Below are 15,328 nucleotides of genomic sequence, written 5' to 3' on the forward strand. Positions count from 1 at the left end.
CGTTAAAAAAATAAGTTCCATGTAGATTCTAGTAAGATTTCCAAAAAGCCTCTGGATATTTTTTCTTCATTGTAACGGAGTTATATGTTATTCTAAAGTCTTGTACCTTGTACTTTTTAAGCCGCAGTAAATTTAGGAAAAGAATATCTGAGTTTATGATAACAGGGTTACTAAAATATTATAAATGCAACATATTATATACATTATTACTTTCTGCATTTAGATAACAGTAACATAATGAAAAGTCACTGTATAACTAAGGAAAATGGTTACGTTGATGTACTTGATATCCCAAAATTCCCATCACATTGGTAATAAAAAGTATTTTAAAATACTTTAAAAAAGTTCTATTTTAAGCAAGTAGGAATTTTTTAAGGTTTAGAAGTTAATAATGTGGGAAGTATCTTAGCCATTTTTATTTATAAAACTGCTTTCTTTGGAAATTTAGCTTTAATAAATATTACTGAAGTATTCTATGAAGTGAGAAGAACAAGGTTCTTTTGTTACTCAAATTCATTCATACAGGGCCCTGACCTGATTTTTAAGGTAGTCCTCTCCTCTTCCTATCACTGCTTACTACTATTTGGTTATAAACTTCCTGATACTCAACTTCTCATTTCACTTCTTTTTAATATGTCAGCTGTTATTCAGACATACAAACGTTAATTACTAATTGCTTCCATATCTTGTTATTTTGTTTCAAGAGACAAGTTGCCTCCATTTGGTTCATTGAACATTCTTTAGCAGAATCAAACTGGAAATTATTTGCGCATTCATGCTTGGCTGGGTTGGCAGTGACATGAATGAAGGTGCAATGTTCTGGTTGCTAACCTCACAGACCTCTACTGTACAATACTGAGGTCCTTGTTAAAGCTACTGAAACCATGTACATGGTCTGGAGGGCTTGTTAAATATAGATTGCTAGGTTCCATCCTAGAGTTTCAGATTCAGCAGTTCTGGGGATCACACATTAGTGGTAAATGCCTATAAAAATATCCCATGACATGGGCTGTAGGTAATTCTAGTCAACAGAATTTAAAAAGTAGGCAGTATGATGTGAAATTACATGCTTTGTTCAAAGGGAGCTATAATGTAATGCTTTGGACTTGGCTTTGATAAGAATATGAACCAACCCTTAAAACTTTGTAATTTTCTTAATTGATAATCTACATGAAGGGAGGTACTGAAAAAGCTAATTTTTTAATAAAATACATTTCTTTAAAAGCAACATTTGTTGATAGTGTTTACTTTTGAAGGGCTCGATTTTAAAACTCCTACCATGAAGTCTGCTGCTGCTGCTGCTAAGTCGCTTCAGTTGTGTCCGACTCTGTGCGACCCCATAGACTGCAGCCCACCAGGCTCCCCCATCCCTGGGATTCTCCAGGCGAGAACACTGGAGTGGGTTGCCACTTCCTTCTCCAATGCATGATAGTGAAAAAATAAAGTGAAGTCGCTCAGTCATGTCTGACTCCTAGCGACCCCATGGACTGCAGCCCACCAGGCCCCTCCGTCCATGGGATTTTCCAGGCATGAGAACTAGAAACACTAAAAGATAAATACCTAGGTACTTTGGCAAAAGATAACCCAATCTTTTTGTTTTTTTTAAAATGCCACCCCCATTAAAATTAAATAGTAAAAAATGAAACGATCTACCAGTTCCTCTACCAGTGATTAAGCTATTTCATATTTTAAAAATTTAAAGCATCACTCATTATACCAATAACTTCCTTAATCTAGCAGTCATAAAAAGTAAATATCCAACAAAGAGAAAGTCTTATTCAACACTAAAGTATTTCACCATGGACTGAAACAGAGAATGCATAGTTTCTGAAGAGCTGATGTTTTCATCTGTTTTAATAATCTTCTATGTGACTAGAAACAATCTTTGTGTTTTCTTATTAGAACATACCCAGATATAGTAGAACTTAAAATCTCTGTCTGCAGCTTACACATTTAGGAACGTGTGTGGTCAATATATTACAATTTTGAAAGACAACTTTTCGTGCAAAACAGCCTTGCACTACCTTTAAATGTCTTTATAAATCATCCACTCAGCAGCAAAAGAAGAAATTCACCTTGATGTTATGTCCAAAAAGTCTACTCTAATTAGGGTTTGTTTTTCCCCTTCTCCTTTCTGATCCATTTATATTTCTCCAGCTAGCATCCCTTTGTGACCAACTATATTCATTTGGGATATCTGAACCAAGATTAATGATATACCCTGTTATCTTAATTTTATTAACTCTATAATATTATCTAATCAATTTAGCTAAACTCTCACACAGAGAAAGCATTAGATGGCTCTTCAAAAGTTTAAGTTTCTAATTTTCATAACCATTGCTCAAAAATTAAAATTTATCAAGAAAGTCAACCAAAAAGGAAAAAAAATCCAGCAGTTTCAAGAGAGATTCTAAACACCTAAAATATGGCTGAAGAACATAATTAGTCATTTGTCTTTCTCTCTCCTTCAGGAAATTTTAATGAGAATAAGTAATTTAGAGTTGTAGTCATATATAGCAATTAAACAATTTTCAAATAGCAATGGCAAGATAGGACCATGACAATTCTCTTTTTTAGCTCTTCATTTTTAAAAATCCGTTGAAAAGAGAGTTCTGTTGCACCAAAGAGGTAACAGTTCTCTCTGGAGTTTCCATGTTACTTTATTTAGGGTTGAACAAAAGAGCCAAAGGCTCTCTAATGATGTCTTGATAGATTGGAGTTAGTTCCTTTAAAAAAACAAAAACAAAAATTGGTCCTCAGAAAGTGTGACCTGAGAAGTACTGTTCAGTATATACAAATTTTCCCCAAAGCACAACTTTTTAGTGCACAGTCACTAATTAGGGTCCTCCCATGAGCACTGAAGAAATCTGAGTGAAAAGTGGCCTCAGAGATGATTTAATTCAAACTCCTGTGAAGATAAAAGTCCCTTCAGTAACACCCATGGTAAAGGGTTAAAGAGCTCAACATCTACCTCAGTGAGTACCTTTATCCAGAAGTGGTCACTTCTATTTAAAAAAAAATTTTTTCCCTCAGTTTTACCAAGATATAGTTGAGATATACACTGTGTAAGTTTCAGGTGTACAATGTAATGATTTGATACAGATATATACTGTGAAATGATTAACACAGTAAGTTTAGTTAAAATCCATCAGCTTACATTATCTACAAGTTTTTTCCTTTTAACACTTCTGTATTTTTAAGGCAACTACAGTTATTTCACAGTTCTTCATTGAGTAATCAAACATGTTCCTTTCCATATTTTCCTTATTTTACTTTCTAGAATTAACAGAGTAAATCTATTCCTTTTTTTAAATGGTAGCCCTTGAAATACATAAAGACAGATATGTACTTAATTACAACTTGAAAATCTAAGCTCAAAGAACTGTACTGGAAACTATATCATAATATCTTTGATCCTCATGACAATCTTTGTGTACTAAGTCGCTTTGTTGTGTCCGACTCTTTGTGACCCTATGGACCCTGTAGCCCACCAGGCTCCTCTGTCCATGGGATGCTCCAGGCAAGAATACTGGAGTGGGTTGCCATGCCCTCCTCCAGCGGAGCTTCCTGACCCAGGGATCTAACCCGTGTCTCCTGCATTGCAGGCAAATTCTTTACTGCTGAGCCATGGGGGAAGCCCCATGACAATCTTTATCAATTGTGTAGTTTATGTCCATTTTAAGTGAGGAAGCTGAGAAATTGAGAAATTTTATGTAAGCTAGTTAAGTGGCAGATTTTAAAACTGCATCTATTTGACTACAAAGGCTGAGGAAGAGGAAAAAGGCTCTTGTGCCTATCAAATAAACCTAACAAGGTTAATTCACCAGACAGGCCTTAATCCTACAGAATCTTTGCTGGCTGTTATTTGTCATTACTTCCCTCAGGAAACATACACTATTGAAAAATAATTCAGTCTAGATATTGCCTAACACCAAGGAGTGAAAGTCGCTTAGTCATGTCTGACTCTTTGCGACCCCATGGACCAAACAGTTCATGGAATTCTCCAGGCCAGAATACTGGACTGGTTAGCCTTCCCCTTCTCCAGGGGATCTTCCCAAACCAGGGATTGAACCCAGGTCTCCCGCATTGCAGGCAGATTCTTTACCAACTGAGCTATCAGGGAAGCCCTGCCTAACACCAACCTTGTGCTAAATGAACTTTGATTTGCAGAGTCAGCTTTCCTTTTTAAAGAATAAGAACAATTTTTACCCACTTCTCACTAAGTCTTTTTTATTTTCTTTCATTCTTCACAATGACTTAAGAAATGTTTGTCAAACTTTTCTGATGGTACCACCTGCGGAACTGTCAACAACACAAATTCCCAGGCTCTATCTCAGACCCACTGAGTCAGGATCTCCAGAGAAGGAAACTGCAAAAGTATTTTTTTTAGTTTCTTTTTCGTAACTTTTCATTTGGGAGTAATTTCAAATTTATAAAGCGTTGCAAAATAAAAAACTATACAAAGATCTTGCACAGGCTTTATCCAAGATTCACCTAATGTGAACATTTTTCTATTTGCCTTATCATTTGTTCTGTTTCTATTAACACACACAACTTTTCATTTGGGAGTAATTTCAAATTTATAAAGCGTTGCAAAATAAAAAACTATACAAAGATCTTTCACAGGCTTTATCCAAGATTCACCTAATGTGAACATTTTCCCATTTGCCTTATCATTTGTTCTGTTTCTATTAACACACACACAACTTTTTTGTGACCCACATGTTATGTATTTCATGGTCTTTTACCCCTAAATACTCCAGTGTATATTTCATAACAAGCACAGTGCTGTTATCAAGTTCATAATTCACAGTCACATATTTCATCTAATCTAGTCCCACTCAGATTTTGTCAGTTGATCTTATAATATCCTTTGTAGTGTTTCCTCTGATCCAGTAAAGTATATAGTTTAGTATGAGAAGTTAAAATTAACTATCATGTCTCTCTAATCTTCTCTATCTGAAACATTTTCCACAGCCATTCTTTTCCTTATTATATTAACATTTTAAAATAATACAGTCTCAATTCCTACTTTTAAATTACAACTTCCTCATTTTACATTCGTCTGACGTTCCCTTCTAATTGGAATGCTGCATAAATTATGCTCTGTCCTCCTCTGGATGTCCCTTAGAAACAACCCATAAAGGTGTTGCTGGATTTTTCCACTGTATACCTTTCTTTATTTTTTAAAAGCCATTCTGTTTTTTTTCTTTAATTATGGTTTTATTCTAATGAGAGTCAACCAAGAGTTTAACCCAGGGAGTGACATGATTTAGTTAGTGTTGTTTAAAGATGTTTTTTTCCCTTGGTTGTGCAGCATGTGAGATCTTAAGTTCCCCAACCAGGGATTAAACCCACGTCCCTTGCAGTGAAAACATGGAGTCTTAACCACAAAACTGCCAGGCAAATCCTTCATTATTTTTAAACTAAAAGCAGTCGAGAGGATACACTTTATGCAAAAACTCTGTTCTGCATCAAACAACTACCCTCATTTTATTTTAACATAAATTTATTTATTTTAATTGGAGGCTAATTACTTTACAATATTGTATTGGTTTTGCCATACATCAACATGAATCTGCCACGAGTGCACGCATGTTCCCCATCCTGAACCCATACCATCCCTCTCTCCCTATACCATCCCTCTGGGTTATCCCAATGCACCAGTCCTGAGCATCCTGTATCATGCATTGAACCTGGGCTGGCGATTTGTTTCACATATGATATTATACATGTTTCAATGTCATTCTCCCAAATCATCCCACCCTCACCCTCTCCCACAGAGTCCAAAAGACTGTTCTAGACGTCTGTGTCTCCTTTGCTGTCTCGCACACAGGGTTATTGTTACCATCTTTTTAAATTCCATATATATGCGTTAGTATACTGTATTGCGGAGAAGGCAATGGCTCCCCACTCCAGTACTCTTGCCTGGAAAATCCCATGGATGGAGGAGCCTGGTGGGCTGCAGTCCATGGGGTTGCTAAGAGTCGGACACGACTGACGACTTCACTTTCACTTTTCACTCTCATGCATTGGAGAAGGAAATGGCAACCCACTCCAGTGTTCTTGCCTGGAGAATCCCAGGGACGGGGGAGCCTGGTGGGCTGCCATCTGTGGGGTCGCACAGAGTCAGACACGACTGAAGTGACTTAGCAGCATACTGTATTGGTGTTTTTCTTTCTGGCTTACTTCACTCTGTATAATAGGCTCCAGTTTAATACACCTCATTAGAACTGATTCAAATGTCAACCATCCTCATTTTAGCATTCACTGATGACTTTTGCCCAGTTCTCTCCTGCTTGATCCTATCATGATGGCTGCAAAATGAGACCTTTCCAACTCCAGCTTTCCTTCCATACTTACTAGTAAGCTCTGGGCATTCTACTGTAAGCAAAGGACCTCTCTTCTTCCCAATTTGTTTATCTATTTATAAGCGATAAGGACTTACAAACTTTTCAGTGATTTAAAATTCTTAAGTACATTAACCTTATTATAATTCTATAAAATATACTAATAATTCCTTACAATAAGTAATAGCTGTTTAGTTGCTAAGTCATGTCTGACTCTTTGTGACCCCATGGACTGTATAGCCCACCAGGCTCCTCTGTCCATGGGGTTCTCCAGGCAAGAAGACTGGAGGGGTTGCCATTTCCTTCTCCAGGGAATCTTCCCAATCCAGGGATTGAACCCAAGTCTCCTGCATTGCAGGTGGATTCTTTACCACTGAACCACCTGAGAAGCCTACAATAAGTAATAATACTAAATTATTTTGGTGTTCAAATTCTTCCAGATTTGGTCAGTGGGATCTGCTTCTTTAAGTCATTCTATGTCCATGCGTCTTGCCTCATCGTTCTTTTGAGCAGTTTTCCACCTTCTGTCAAAACAAGTTCTTTTGGCTTTGACTTGAACCTATCCTGCCCTAGTCCTGGAAGCCATTTTCCCAAGAAACTCTACTTTTTCTTAGTGGGGAGTAACAGTACTAGGCAAAGATCTGGGTGCTAGGTGTGTTCATTAAGTTGGGGTGTCTGCTTCTTAGTCCTTTCAGTGGACAGAGATAGGAAATACATGCATATATTATGCATAACATAACATGCATAATACATGCATAAACATATATATATATTTAAACATGTATGCTTAAATATATAGATGTTATCCACATACACCCACTTCTTTTCAAAGTCATATATTCACATTAATATCCTCAACTCCAATGCCTCCCATGGGGGTATTTTTAACGGGCACCATAACTGATTGTTCTAAAAAGGTATGTTTCAGAAACACTGCTGAAGATTGCTGATGAATCTCAGACACAAGTTCTCAGTGCTTTTCCATTAAATTCAACTGGATCAAAAAACCAACTAATTTAAAGCCCTGGGTGTTCTCCTTCCATTTCACTTACATTAGCTATCAGTTCCCTTCTCCTACTGAATATCTGTTTTACTCAATTCCATTCTGAGGAGAATATCTTTGAAGATACAAGAGCAAAATAAAAGGTGATCACTTTCTCAGTCATCATTTGCCAATGGCCAGAGGTTTGAATTTGACAGTTTTCCCTTTTTAGTTTTTCTGGATATTAATGCCAACTTTTAAAAAAGCATGTGCTACTTTTAGAGGACATGACTCAGAGCATGTTAATCTTGAAGACTCAGGATACCTTCTTAGGGATACTACCAACTGTGTGTGTGTGTGTGTGTGTGTGTGTGTGTACAGTAATATGCTTTCAGCCCTTTTCTTTCCCTTTTCCTTCTCTCACTGGTTTACTTGCAATACTATAGTTCAATACCCACTGTACACTATAAAGGCCTATAAACATGGAAATTATTAGAATTCTACTTTACCGACTAGGCCTTCCTTTTTGATCAGAATTAAGTCCAGAGGATGAGATGGTTGGATGGCATCATCGACTCAAAGGACTTGAGTTTGAGCAAGCTCAGGGAGACAGTGAAGGACAGAGAAACCTGGAGTGTTGCAGTCCGTGAGGTTGCAAAGAGTCAGCCATGACTGAGTGACTGAACAACAAAGTCCAGAAGAGCAGTTCTGCTTACAGCTCTTGTGTGTATGTGCTCAGTTGCTCAGTAATGTCCAATTCTTTGCAATCCCATGGACAGTAGCCTGCCAGGCTCCTCTGACCATGGAATTTTCCAGGAAAGAATACTGGAGCTGGTTGCCATTTCCTATTCCAGGGGATTTTCCTGATCCAGGGATCAAACCTCCATCTCCTGCATTGACAGGCGGATTCTTTATCACTGCACCATTTGAGAAGCCCGAAGCTGCTTTTACTGTTTTCAAATACATCATATGGCAATGGGGGATACAGAAAGAGAAATAAAGAAAAATCCTAAGGGAATGGTAGTTGGAAGAGAAGGAAGCTCCTATGGCAACTAAGCAAACATGCTTCTATAGATATACAAAAGATATCATGGATAAAGTTAGCGAATGAATGTGAATGAACAAAATTCGCAATGGATTGGCTTGGAGCAGCGCAGCTGCTCTACTGGTAATTACTCCTTGTACTAGTTTCTTCATCCTTCAGATGAAGATACTAATCACACTGACTTCATAGGTAAGAATTAAACAAGTTAATGCATGTTAGGTACTTAATACTGCTATTTCCATGAAACCGAATTCTTTTTCTCTTACCAATGAAGTGATGAATTGCATTCATAGAAATTCTCTCATCCCTCTGATTAAACTTTCACTCCCTCACCTCCTTTAGGGTTACTTTTATGATGGATGAGCACCATTACCATTTGAGATCTATACAAATCCACTATAGAAATGATACAATAAAAGTAGGCCTATTATATACAAAACTCTAAGTGTCTAAAACTTTTGTGAGGACAATCCTCAAAGATATTAATCAGATTTATGAAAACTGACATATTTTCACAGAGCTATTTTCTAACCAAACTCTCACTTCCAAGATTATCATGTTACAATATTATTATCATGTTACAATATTGTTATCATGTTACAACATTAAGGGTCCCAATGGGCAGCTTAAGACTATCAAATGCACTATGAAACAGAGGCTATAATTTCTTATTTGCTTGTAAAACAAAAGAGAACATAAAATGTTAAAATTCAGGACACACATGCTATCACTCTAAAAAATAACCAATAAGCAACAAGATAATCATGATACTTACTTCATCTCTATACAGTGGGCTAGTATAATACATTATGTCCATTGCACTGCTGTTTAACATATCCCTTAAACCTCGCACTTTGTCTGGAGTAATGGAATCAACAGTGTCTACAAGTTAAAAAAAAAAATGAACTGAGAAGATAATTTTAGGGAAAAAAACAGTGAAAAAAATACATTCCCTCAGTGTTTCATATTAAAGTTTAAATATTCAAGACTACCTTTGAATCTGATGAAACTTACCTTCTTGAAATTTTACTATTTGTTAACTGAAAAATGATGAAGGGTATTTAACTACCACAAACATCAATGTACTTATTGGTGCTGAAAGATTGAAAACATTTCCTTTAAATCAGGAACAAGCTATTTAATAAAATTAGAAAAATTTTATTGATGTTCAGCTGATGTACAATAAGCTTTAGATGAACATAGTAATTCAAAAATTTTTAATGGTTATACTCCATTTAGAGTTATTGTAAAATATTATCTATTGTCCTTGTTTTATACAATGTACCCTTGCAGCTTATTTATTTTATATGCAGTAGTTTGTACTTCTCAATCCCCTTTCTTGTCCCTCTCTTCCTGGTAACCACCTGTTTGTTCTGTTTCTTTTTGTTATATTCACAAGTTTGCTTTTTTTAAAGATTCCATATATAAGTGATATCATATAGTATTTGTCTTTGTCTTATTTCATTTAGCATAATATTCTGCAAGTGCATTCATGTCAGTGCAAATGGCAAAATTTCATTGTTTTTTATGATGTATTGGAGCTTCAGCTTCAGCATCAGTCCTTTCAATGAATATTCAGGACTGATTTCCTTTAGGATGAACTGGTTTGATCTCCTTGCTGTCCAAGAGATTCTCAAGAATCTTCTCCAGTACCACAGTTCAAAAGCATCAACCTAAACATTCTATTTTAATGGTTTTAATATTCAAAGGGCAAAACTTATTGTAAAGATGCATATTTTATGTAATTTCTCTGTGTTAGAGTAAAATTCATCAGCCCAAGGAATGCAGGAATGACAATAAAACAAAAAACCTAAGATTTTATCTTCCAAATACAAGGGAGGAAAATTATCAGGAAGAAACTGTAAGCTCATATGAAATTGTACAACAAATGCTTTAAAAGTATTGACAAGTCATTTTTCTGTCAAAAACTTTAGGGCATTCATGAAAACTGTACTATCAGAGAAATCTATATGGTGGTCCAAAATGATGTTAAGTCAATATAATTACTTGTTTTTTTAAAAAATGGATTTTATTTTCCTAAATAATCTAGAACAAAGAGTGAGTATACATCAAGACAAATAAATTAAAAACACTTCATTTCCATTGACTAAATCATTTAATTTTTAAACAAAATGTACCTCCATCAAGAGTAAGTTTTGACCGCCACTCAACAGGCAGAAATTCAACATGTGTTGCATGGTTGGAAAAATGCCTTTCTTCTATTTTTCTTGCAGCCTCTCTCATCCTTAAAAAAACCAAACCAAAACAAAACTCTATCAGAGCAACTTCACATATGCATTTACATGGTATAAAATGCCTTCAATCATAACACTTCCAAATTGCTTATAACTCTGTCCAATTACGTTTAAATTACTGCTACATTATACAATAGTCTGTAATACTAAGACACCTTCATTTCAAAACTGTTTTCTTAAATTTGTCATCTCTGATTGCAAATATTTCAAGATTTGATACTATATTCTAAATAATTATAAGTCTTTAGTGGAGAGAATAATATATAATAAAATACCCTGTGTGTGTGTGTTAAGTTGCTTCAGTCATGTCCGATTCTGTGACCCTATGGACTGTAGCCGGCCAGGCTCCTCTGTCCATGGTATTCTCCTGGCAAGAATACTGGAGTGGACTGCTATGCCCTCCTAATAAAATACCCTACCTCTAAATAATTAGCACATTGTGGCCTGTCTTATTTCATCTATTTCTCCACACAATATAGGTTTTTAAATTCTACTTTGAAAATTAAGGTACAGCAAAATATTTTTTTAAACTTTTGAACTGAGCTCCAAATACAGCCCATGCATTGCAAATGTTAGATGTCTCTTAAGTGTCTTTTAATCTATAGATCCTTCTCTTTCTTTTTTTGGCTTTGTAATTATTTTTATGTCCTGCAGAGTTTCTCAGTCTAATTTTTAATGACTGCATCCCCATAGAGTTCCTTAATTAGTGCTTCTTGTTGCCTATTTGGTGGTGAGATACAGGGGTCTTATCAGATTCAAGTTCTACTGTTTTGGCTAGACTACTACTCCATATATATACACACACACACACACACACATATCTGGTTTTCTCTTTTTCTGGTGATACTAGCAAATGCTGTGATCACTGCTTAGCTCCACTAATTTACTATGGTTGCAAAAAAGTGCTTTTTAAATCTCACTACTCCTTACACTTCAGGAAAGAGAAATTCTCCCACATCAAATACTTGCTTGCTGCTTTGTGATACAATCAAATAATTTCTGTATGAACTGAGAAAAAGCAGGATAAATGGTTAAGTCTTCTCTTTTATTAACAACTAAATACTGAGTTGTTAAGAGGTCTTATATTTTTTGACATTATTACTAACTCATAGATTTAAAACATATTTGAACTGTTCTAAACCATTGTAGTTATTATCTTTACTGATGCTTAAATCGTTTCCTTTCTGGTCAGTGAGTCTCTTCAAATTTACTTCTGTATTCTTTTAGATATGACCTCGGTAGCTTTTACTTATTTATTTATTTTTAAACAATTCAGTTGCTTTTAGTATCATTAAGTTGTATAACCAACACCACTGTCTAAGTTCAGAACACTTTCATTATTCCCATAAGAAACACTCTACCCAGAGTAGTCAAATCCCGTAATTCTTCCCTCTAGGCCCTGACACCATAAATCAACTTTGTCTCCATGAACTTGCCTATTTTGGATTTTTCAGATAAATAACATCTATAATATACGGTCTTTTGTGTCTGGCTTCTTTCACTTAGCATAATGTTTCAAGGATCATCCATGTTGTATCATGAATCAGTTTTTCTTTGCTTTTTAAGGCTGAATGATTCTATTGTATAAATATATCACTTCTGTTTATTCATTCACCAGTAGATGGACATTTAGTTTTTTTGGGGGGGCTATTATAAATAATTCTGCAGTGAATATTAAGAAGTTTTTCTGCAGATACATGCTTTCAATTCTCTTGGGTATACACCTAGAAGTAGAATTGCTGGCTCACATGTTAACTCCACATTTAACTTTTCTGAGGAAAGTGCCAAACTGTTTTCTAAAGCAGCTGTACTATTTTACAATCCCATCAACAACATATGAGGGTTCTTATTTTTTTTTACATCCTTGCTAATATTTGCTATTTTCTATCTTTTTGATAAGAGTCATTGTAGTCAATAGGAAGTGGTATCTCCCTGTGGTTTTGAATTGCAATTTCTTAATGACTGATCTCCTTTAGAATGGACTGGTTGGATCTCCTTGCAGTCCAAGGGACTTTCAAGATTCTTCTCCACCACCACAGTTTAAAAGCATCAATTCTTTGGCGCTCAGCTTTCTTCACAGTCCAACTCTTACATCCATACACGACCACTGGAAAAACCATAGCCTTGACTAGACGGACCTTTGTTGGCAAAGTAATGTCTCTGCTTTTTAATATGCTGTCTAGGTTGGTCATAACTTTTCCTTCCAAGGAGTAAGCGTCTTTTAATTTCATGGCTGCAATCACCATCTGCAGTGATTTTGGAGCCCAGAAAAATAAAGTCTGACACTGTTTCCCCATTTATTTGCCATGAAGTGATGGCACTGGATGCCATGATCTTAGTTTTCTGAATGTTGAACTTTAAGCCAACTTTTTCACTCTCCTCTTTCACCTTCATCAAGAGGCTCTTTAGTTCCTCTTCACTTTCTGCCATAAGGGTGGTGTCATGGAAAGACGGTGAGTACAGCAGATCAGATCATGGTCGTGTACAGATTCAGGCAGTTGCAGGTGATACTACCAGTCATTAAAATGCATAGACTAGCAGGGACTTCTGGAAAAAAAGACTAACTGTCTTCTTCCTGAACTCAAATACAAGATGATATAAACCACATCTAGAACCACAGGAGATGTCTGAAAATAGCTAAAAAATGAAGGCGTGTAGAACAGATAGAAACTGGATTCTGATAACTTGTTTGGCAAATCTTAGACTTCTCAGTTTTATGGACTACTAAATCCTCCTTCTGAGTTAAGTTTTCCCTCACTTGCACCCAAAGAAATCAAGTTGGTACCTTTTCAAATATGAACAGCTCCAGAGAGAACATGTTACTAAACCTACTTCTCAGATTCCTTAGGTAACCAAGGAGAAGATTAGCATCTTGCCCCAAGAATGTAAATATTGTGGGAAGTACAAATCATCAGAAAAGAAAATCAGAATCAGAGGGAAGAGATCTCTGTAATACAAGCTACAGAGAATGACAAGGATCAGAATGACCTGGCAGTGTCTGACAAAGATTTTTTGTTTTTTTCAAATTGAACTGTACTTTTAATTTAACCCATAAGCTGGCATTAAAAGGTGTTACAATAAAAAGTAAAATAGAACTCAACATTGTATTATTATAGAGAAATTGCTGAGGACATAGTTCCTGGTATCATACAGGATTTGCTTTATTAGGACTCAAGAAACACATTTACTTGAAATTTCAGAACCTGATAAATTGTGTTCTCAACACTTGATTTTTTCTCACATTATAAATCTGATCAGATTTTTCTTTATACTGGCTGCAAGTTGAGAGCCAAGTTTGTGGCAGAACCCATAACTCTAAAATTTCCTTTTCACACTGTCCTAAATATTTTTGAAACTCATATATGAACATTCCTTCTCCCAACAACATCTTAACAAGCTTTTAGAATAAAGCTGAATACAAATAACTGAGGTAAATAACCTGCCTAGCATGTTGGCAAAACACCCACTGTTTGTTCTCTATAAAATTTAGGGTTCAGTTTCCTCTGGTTATAATTAATTGGACAAGTTAAGCTGCTAACTGGCAACTTACACAATTCTTAGCTTTTTCAGAATTATACAGTATTCTCAGTTTCTGCAATGCAGAGATTAACACAGAAACTTAAAACTAGACTTTTTTCTTGCTTTCAACTTTAATGTAAACTAATAATACATTAAGTAAAAAGGCTTTCTTATCCCTTCACTTCTCCATGTTAAGAGGGAAAAAAATCAAATAAATATTATATCATCACCTAGATATGATCATTCTCAAAATTTGGTCCAAAAGCTTCATCTACAACTGAAACAGAATAGCTGGCACCGGAGAAACATGTGGACTAATGATTAAACTATATTATACCCTGGACAAAAGTTTGGACTCTGACTAGATGGAGAATGTAGTCATCAAAACACTCACATGGCAGTATTTTTGATAATTCTTCCTTGGTCCATTTTCTGTCCAATGCCATGCACAACAAATACGATATGGGTAGTCTGAGATGGCTTGTCTTCTAATGTCGCTTCTTCTACATAACCTCTATGAAGTCTGGTCCCACTACTTGATGCTGTGGGAAAATCATGGTTCTAAGCTTATTACTTATTACAGAGATAGCATTTTCACTATATTGAAAAAAATAGGGGGGATAAAATTTGTAAGATATAGAATGATTAGCTCTAATAAAAAGGACTGAACTAGACATGACAGTGAAGCCAGAAACAAGGCAAAAAGAAAAAAAGATGAACTGAATACATAAAAATTAAAAACATCTCTGTAAGAAAATATTATGAAGCAAAGATAAAAGAAGAATGACAAATGGGAAAACATCTTGCAAAACATGACACACAGTAAGTTAATTAAAGAACTTATTAATCAAAAAGTGAAATGAATCATCCAAATAGCAAAATGGGCTAAAGGTGTGATAATCCACAAAACAAATACAACTAATGAACAAATAAATGTGTAAGCACATCTATTATCAAAGAATTTAAAAAGATAGTAAAAAATTATCAGACAGAAAAAATTTTTGAAAAAATATTTTTTGACATGCACTCACATCTTTTCCAGGTATCAGTCCCTCTTTTCTTCCTTTTAGTCAATTTTGTTTTGTTTAAAGATTTGTCTATTCTCAATGCCTCCATTTCTTCAGGTTCTACTTAAACTTCAACTCATGCCCATCTGTCTCTGTCCCAGAAATTCATC

The 15,328-nt window shown here is 35.5% G+C and overlaps 1 protein-coding gene across 8 annotated transcripts in view; it reads right to left on the bottom strand.

Annotated features, from left to right (window-relative positions):
• The window catches only part of DDHD1 (DDHD domain containing 1), a 66,146-nt gene that overhangs the window by 21,174 nt on the left and 29,644 nt on the right, over positions 1 to 15,328 (bottom strand). For all 8 annotated transcript variants that reach the window (XM_027554122.1, XM_027554121.1, XM_027554128.1 and 5 more), the window contains 3 exons: positions 14,546 to 14,693; positions 10,516 to 10,622; positions 9,153 to 9,259 (listed from right to left, as the gene is read on the bottom strand). In XM_027554122.1, coding sequence (XP_027409923.1) covers positions 9,153 to 9,259; positions 10,516 to 10,622; positions 14,546 to 14,693 — 362 coding nt within the window. The remainder of the gene's footprint in view (positions 1 to 9,152; positions 9,260 to 10,515; positions 10,623 to 14,545; positions 14,694 to 15,328) is intronic.

This window comes from Bos indicus x Bos taurus, chromosome 10 (assembly GCF_003369695.1).
Source record: "Bos indicus x Bos taurus breed Angus x Brahman F1 hybrid chromosome 10, Bos_hybrid_MaternalHap_v2.0, whole genome shotgun sequence".
NCBI lineage: Eukaryota > Metazoa > Chordata > Mammalia > Artiodactyla > Bovidae > Bos > Bos indicus x Bos taurus.